Source organism: Gavialis gangeticus, unplaced genomic scaffold, assembly GCF_001723915.1.
Source record: "Gavialis gangeticus isolate Ggan-Ray unplaced genomic scaffold, GavGan_comp1, whole genome shotgun sequence".
NCBI lineage: Eukaryota > Metazoa > Chordata > Crocodylia > Gavialidae > Gavialis > Gavialis gangeticus.
In genome coordinates this window covers 21,506,271-21,513,990 of record NW_017729031.1, presented here as the reverse complement: position 1 = coordinate 21,513,990, position 7,720 = coordinate 21,506,271, and the positions used below count along the sequence as shown (strand labels likewise).

At 43.9% G+C, this 7,720-nt stretch overlaps 1 protein-coding gene across 3 annotated transcripts in view; it reads left to right on the top strand.

Annotated features, from left to right (window-relative positions):
- The window catches only part of ACMSD (aminocarboxymuconate semialdehyde decarboxylase), an 84,204-nt gene that overhangs the window by 62,000 nt on the left and 14,484 nt on the right, over nt 1-7,720 (top strand). Inside the window, exon 9 of one of the 3 annotated variants that reach the window (XM_019522505.1) lies at nt 689-1,167. The exons of the other annotated variants lie outside the window; for them this stretch is intronic. Within the exon in view, the coding sequence (XP_019378050.1) occupies nt 689-694 (6 nt within the window). The 3' untranslated portion in view covers nt 695-1,167. Of the gene's footprint in view, nt 1-688; nt 1,168-7,720 lie in introns of those variants that run through there. 3 annotated transcript variants of the gene reach the window in all.

Here is a 7,720-nt window from a genome sequence, read left to right as displayed (position 1 = left end):
TTTTCTCAGCCACTGTCCATTCACCACCTCTCCACTGTCCATCCCCACAACTATCTTCAATGCCATGTGTGGTTATTCAGTCTGGTAGGATGTATCCAGTCCTTTTTATAGACAGGTTATGGCACTGAGCAGAACTGCAAGTACTATCTCCTGTTTGGTACAGAGACGGTCTCCATGGGGCTCAGTGCATGTAGATCAGTGGCTGTTTGTGGCACAAACTGTCTTTATTACTTTTCTGTATGTTTCCCAGTGCCTTTGTTGGGTAACCGTACTGAAAATAAGATATAATCATAACAGTTAGGCTTTCCTACTCCATTCTCCAGTACTTTTTGGACCTAGCACTCAGCTAGCACAATTTTGATAAATGATTTCTGTATTTTGGTATGAATAAAATCATTCCAAATACTATCTGACATAATTATACCAAATTATAAGTGGCATATATTGGTACAATTAGAGTCCCTAATTTTAAAATGCCCTTTTAAAGTTAACAGATTTCTTCCCTTTATTACGCAAGTAACAGACAGTTTGTGGTTTCTTCCTCTCCCCCTCACAATCTGTGAGAGGTGCTGTGTCATCACTGGTGAGGCCTCTGTGAACTGGGGCTGTGTGATTCAACGCTTCCCCAGTTGCTGAGATGCACATGACCTCCTTGTTAGCTGATGAACGTTATCCTTTAAACTCTCAGATTTAGAATCCAAGACCAGAGTGGGAGAGAAGCAGCAGCACACAAATATGCAACTAAAGGTTGATTATCCTGGATGCAAGTTTCAGAACAGTTGGGGATTGGACTAGATGACCTCCTAAGGTCCCTTCCAACCCTAATTTTCTATGAGTCTATGAATTCAGAATTTGTCCTGTGGAAGGCTCTCCAGGTGTGCCTTCATTTGTCTCTGTGAACATCGATTTTTTATAAATAAACTGTAGTGGCAGCAAATACCTTTAGTGACTCCATAATCCTGGGCACTATTGACACCTACAGAACATCAGATAAATAGATAAAAAGAGGAGGGAAAGTGAAAACAAATCGTAACTGGACAATTTTAGAGCAATGCACCATTTTAAATGTAATACATAACTAGCTTTCCTAGTGTCTCTTACTTTGGCACTAGAACTTTTAAAGTAAATGTCCCAGTTCAATAAACATGAGCAATGTATTATATGGGACGTTGGTCTCTTTTGTAATTTGTTCTGTGATTTATTTGTGTGTGCGCGCTTAACCTTATGGCAACCAGTAGAAAAGTCTAGAAAAGGTTGCAGGTTTAAGGGACAGGGAAATGACTTTTCCACAACTGATGCTATTTTCTTAATTAAATCTGAGAAACTATTTGCTGGCTTCCTGTATGCTGGGAGGCAGAGCATCCTCTTACTACACCTTTGCATTCCTTAAGAAATGTTAGGGTTGTCTTTAATGTCTATCCATCCTTATCTGTTTTTTAATAAATGCAGTTATGCATGGACATGCAGACTATAATGGCTTTTTCTGACTGGAACAGCCCAAAAAATCTTCCTATTAATGCCTGAAATATGGAAATATTGCAGGGAAAAGCAAAAGTTTAATAAATGCATATCTTGTATGCTTCCTTTATATTGAATATCTCTACATTGGCATGTATTCTCCCTGCAGTCCTCCATTTCCAACTGTTCACTTTGTCTCCTTGCAGGCTAGTCCTCCTATCCTCTTTCACACTAGCCCTTTATGTAGAACAACTTCCCACTCTCCATGTATGCTCCCCTCCTTGATGCAGCATTTTAACTACAGCAACTACTCTGGTTCTTCATGCCATGCACTGTACCTTTTTGAGTCATATTACAACCTTTTCTCTTTTTATTTTGCTTAAAAGTTTTTGATGGAGAGAGTCTTTTCCTTGGCATATTTAACTTACTGTGAAGTCCCCTTGTTATGGTTATTACATGCTTTTTGTAAAAAGGAAGGGCATTTGATATCTCTCTCCTTTTTTGGTCACCAGCCACATTTACAGTCTCTTAGAGATCAGAAATCAGATCTGACATTCTGTACTCCGCAGCAATTAGTCACTCAGGGTCTTGGGACGCTCAATCAGTTTGTACTGCTGGCACTGATTCAGCTGTACCAATATCTCCTCAAGAGGCCAGGCGGCAGAGAAGTCGGGGGTCTGAGACCCACCTTATTCCTCTAAACTCCAGCCCAGAGCCCTGCTCCACTGAGGGAGTTAGTCTAATAGACTGTCCTTACAACTCAAATTATACTCCTGGACTGCTGCCTACTTCAGTCCACCAATGTCCCTGAGCCCTTGTACTCCGGTGGGTTTTTCTGGGTCATCTTCCTTCCTGGCTTTCAGTCTTTTATAGCCCCTTGTTTAAGTGGACCCAGAAATAATCAGCCAAATGAAACTCAGAGAAATCTCTGCTTTAGCTGCACATTAAATCTTAATTCCCTTTAACCTGTGCAGAGTTTACAAACCCCATCACACTTATCACAGCAGTTCCACAAACTCAAACCATTTTGGCAGGGAACCGCTTTAAGGTCTGCTTCTGCTCTTATTCATTAAATAGCAGCCTCAGAGCTGCTTTAGGTTACACAAGTTTGTAATGGGCTCCCCATGGGCAATTATGCCAGTCAGGGATCAGTGGAATATAGAGCTCTGTGGTTACACCTCTCCCACGCACCCTGCACTTAGGAGGACAAGTGAAATCAGTTTAATTCCCCTGCACAAGGGAATAGAGAGCATGAACAAGAAGAGAATTAGCATCCCACAGATATAACTACCTAAGTCAGCATAGGCGCTATTAAGATAGATATATATAGATATATATAGATATATAAACTTGGAGAAATGATCATTACACTCATTCTTTTTAATGGCACAAATTAGGTTTGCAGGAGGAGGCCGCTAAAAGAGACAGTAATTCACTGAGGACCAAATTATGCCACTTCCACTTACATATGGAAGAGCATCCTGCTCCAAGAGTAGTTTAAGTAGGATGAGACTAATCTTTTTTTTAAAAAAGACAATTGAGATTTTCACATAGTCCCTTCAATCCAGGAACTGTGTTAAGACAAACACCAAATATTGTAACACTGGCAAGGAAATCATGTGCATTGCCAATACTGTGGATGCAAAATTGGACTCCAAGTAATGTGACAGGGATCTTGATAGGCCACTGTAGTTCTGTATTTGAAGCAGGATTTGGAATAAAATAAATCTCTAGTGTACAGCCAGGAGCTCGCTAGAAAAGCAGCAGCTGTGTGCACAGACATAATTCAAAGTCTTTAGGGACTAGATGTCACCTGGTGTCAGAGTGTAATGTTCTGGCTTGGAAACCTTGAACATTGAAAATCCAGGAACAGCTTTGAAGAGTCGCAAACACTTAGCTCTATCCTTTCAAAATGTCTTTAACAGAGACAGTTAACCTTAACAAAGGACTGCAGAGGTACAAAACCTGCTAGGTGGAAGGGGAGCAGGTAACAACAGTGTAAAATTGCTGCAACCTCCCCTGCACAAACCAGCACGGACTATTAACTGGACAGTGTTGCCCAGGAAGGCGGCCAGCCAAAATGACTAGAAAATAAAATGAACTGGGGCCATCAACAGAACATAAAACTGCCTCCCTCCAGACAAAATCCAGAGGCCAGGAGTCCTGCATGCCTCCCATGGATGAATCTTGGTGGGAGGAAGGGCCAAGATAATATGCATTTCTTTATCTCAGAAGAAGTAGACCTGTTCTCAGAGGATATATCCTATTACTGCTGGGGGCTCAGTCAAACCACATGGCTTCATACACTGGCATTCTAAAGTCACCAATATTAAAAGACTAGCTCAGGCATAAAGTTAATTTGGACTCTGGTATTCTCTTTCAGATTCAGGTCTCCTACTACTGTGAAACAAGTTCTGTTACGGTCATTGAGCTGTTGAATATATTTATTTAGGTGACTGGTTCTCAACTCACTTGAGACACCCCTCTGGATGAAGCACCCCTCTATAACTTTTGTGAATGAAATGGCACCCAACTGCAAAAGCTAATTTATATATTACAGTGCTTACCTCCTTGTAGTGGGGCTAGGCAGTGCAGGCAGAGAATTGGCCAGGCAGGGACCAGCCTAAACCTGTACTTATAAGTTTATCTCCTCACACTTTGTGGTATCCTGCAGAGGATCTGGCAGCACTCCAGCATGCAGCTGCACTCTGGTTGACATCAATCACCAGCAACTTGTGTCTTATTTAAAGTGGAGATGCTGTGCTAAGTGTGTCCAATTGGATGCCAAACCATTGAGAAATAGGATTCAGGCCACAGCCTTTGGAATAACAATAATAATTAAGAATGAGTTAGGAATTACCACCTGGTACACCTTTTCAAACACTTCAAAGCATTCTTATGAGACTGCTCACTGTAATTATGTACTATAGTTCTCATTTCCATTCCATGCATACTGTAGTCCCTATTTCAGGTTAAATATGGACATCTATGTTAGGGGTGCACCGATAGAAATTTTGGGGGCTGATACCGATAGCCAGTTTTTAAGGAAGCATATCGGCTGACACCAATCTGATTTCCAGTACACAGCCCTTCAGCTATAAGAGCTGCATGTGGCTGGTAAGTCTGTTGTGGTGGAAGGGGAGGGATGAGGGAAGGGGCATGGGGGACAGAGCAAGCCCCCTGCAGTGAGGAAGGAGTGGGGCTGGGGCAGGCGCCAGCCCGGTGCAGCCCCGGTCCCAGCGTGCAGCAGCAACCCACCCTGCCCATGCCTCGTGCAGATTCAGGGGCACATGCCACTCCCCCACTCCCCTGTGCCCTCCCAGAGTTCACACATTGGCAGGAGATGTCCCCCTCCCTCCCCAGACCCCTGGATGAGCCGCAGCTCCGTCCTGCGCCCCACCCCACCGCAGCTGGGAAGTGCCTGCCCCACTCCCTCCCTCACCGCAGGGGGCTTCATCTGCCTCCCCATGACCCTTCCCTCTCCCCTCCCCTTCCACCACAACAGACTTATCAGCTGCATGTGGCTCTCCAAGCTGCCAGGTTGTGCTTCTCACTGCCTGCATGCTGCGCTGCAGCTGCGCATATGCACGGGCATTTATCAGCCAAATTATCGGCCACATCAGGCCAATTTCTGATACAGTCAATTTTCTTTGTATCAGTGCCATTCCAATATCGGACTGATGTATTGGTGTACGTCTAATATATATTAATATATTATATATAAATGACTTTCTATAGTCTAAAGCAGGTGTGCTCAACCTCCAGTTCACAGGCCAGATCCAGACTGTAGAGCTGTGTCATCTGGCCTGCAGAGCTTTCCAAGGGTCCAAAAATTTGGTGGTGGAGGAATGGGATAACCTTAATTGTTGCTCACCCGGAAGCCAAATTTCTAGACCTATGGGGAGACCTGTGGGCCAGATAGCATGGCCCTGTGCACTGGATCATGTGCTCAGGTCTGAGGTGGTGTGGAGCCAGATCCATCCATCCAGGGCCAGCTGAAGGCCCAATCCAGCCACACAGGGCCAGGCTGAGGCAATGTAGAGCCCAATCTGCCTGTGTGGGGCCCAATCCAGGTACCGACCGTAGGATCCAGGGTCTGGCCCCACACCACTTACCTGGCCTGCAAGGCTGAAAAGTTGAGCACCACTGATCTAAGATCTTTCAGCAAGTCAGTGGCAGAGCCACAGTGACATTCCCAGAGTTCCTTCTTTATCTATAGTTCTCCATTAGCTTGGTACACTGGCAGTGTGATTATTATCAGTCATGAATACTATAAATTAGAGGAAGATAACACAAACTGCAATGGGATAGTTTATGCCAGATCTCAGCAAGAGAGGAATAAAAAAAAAGACTTCCTTCTGTTCTGAGTCCTGTAAGAAAATGCTATTTGAAATATTAGACTCGCCCTAGTTAAGCCAGGGGTTTAGCCAGGGATACAGCCCCTCGGCTGCATTCAACCCATACTGCTGTATGATCCAGCCTGGTCACTGGATTGACCACGCATGCTGGCCCTGGCCCTGCATTTGCTGTGCAGGCCAGACTCAGCACCACATGCCTTGCACAGAGCACCGGAGGGCAGTCCGGGGTATGTGCTCCATGTGGCGCCCCACTGGACTGGCCCTGGGTGCTACCTCCAAGGCCATGCTGGAGCCAGTGCATAGGACCAGACAGGTGGGACACTACATGCAGTGTACTCCAGGCTGGTTCCCTGTGCTAAGTGCAGCGTGTGTTTTCAGTCCAGCTTACGTGCAGCACATCCTGGCTCCAGGGCTCGCTGTGCACATGGCATATGGGTCATGCACAGGGTGTACACAGCCCATAGCATGTGGGCTGGACTCAGCACTACATGCAGCACAAGGGATCTGGGGCATGGGCTGCATGTAGAGCTCCAAACTGACCCCCTGTGTTGCCTGCAGAGCTGGGTCCAGCCTGCACACCATGGGCAGTGCATACCCTGTGCCAGCCCTGCAGACCAGATGCACAGCAAGCCCAGGGACTACTCTTTGCTGTGTGCAGAATGAGTACTGGACCCATTGCCACGGGCACTGCACAGAGGATCAATCTCAGTCCGGCCCCAGACCAGCCCAACAAATTGTATCTGGCCCACAGGACAACACCCTTGGGTTAGCTTTCTTGATGTAGCAGACAACTGCTGTATTTGATAAATCCATCAAGTAATACAGGTGCATTGTTTCTTAGTGTTTCTATAGTATGTGGCATGTTTGCTGTCCCTGTGAGTGTTCTGGTGCAGAAAACATCCAATTATCAATGAATATGCTGTAAAGCAGTATCTGTAACTGTTTAAACACACACCAATCACAGAGTATTTTCAATGTAATTTATTCTCAGAAATTACTTTAGCAGACAAAGTATAAATTCTTTATAATTATAATCTTATATCAAGATTTCTGTAATAAGGCAGAATGCAACTACATTGTATAGAACAAAAATGTGCAACTTTTACATGCCTTAGGCTGTTAGTTTTTACTGATAGATATTTTTTCATGTGGGTTCTTTCAGAGACCCTTGGGTGACACCTACTGGAGACAAAAAAATAAGCATTTTACACGCAAACAAAATTCATCCTCGTAAAACATGTTTTCTTCATATCCTTTCAGTACTGTCAACTCCGGGCATTCAAGAATGAATGCAGTTTAAAAAAAAAATTGCATTTAAATTTTTGTTCGACGTCTCAAGCCTTAGCATATTGTTTTCAATCTTTTTTTTCCTGCAACCATAAGGACCAGAACATTTTTAAAGGCTGAATTTTTTCAAATAATGAAATGGACCCGGGAACAGACGCTTAAAAGAATAACACCAACCATCCCAGATTCACAGTAAAATCATAAAGACTGACAACGTTAACTGTTCTAGGGCAGATGCCCAGAAAATGAAAATTGCCATAGCTCCAGAGAATTCACTGGAGATTTGACAACTTACAGCCATTGAGAATGACCCATCTTGTGTTTCTAACACTTTGGTTAAAGGAATATTAAAGAAAGGCACAGTACAAATTTCAAACTTCAGGCTGAATTTCCTGTTAACTGTCACCTTCACAAACAAGATAGAGCATGTAGTTACTGCTCCCCAACAGTTTTTCATGGACACAATTAATTTCCTCTTGCAACAGCAGCTTAAAAGACTTTATAGGCTTCCAGAAATAAAATTATGCCCAGAGTGTTTCTGTTGTCATTACCTGACACACAGTTCTAACCAAATGAAATTAATATAATTACACAAAATTAAATTTTGACTTATGTTT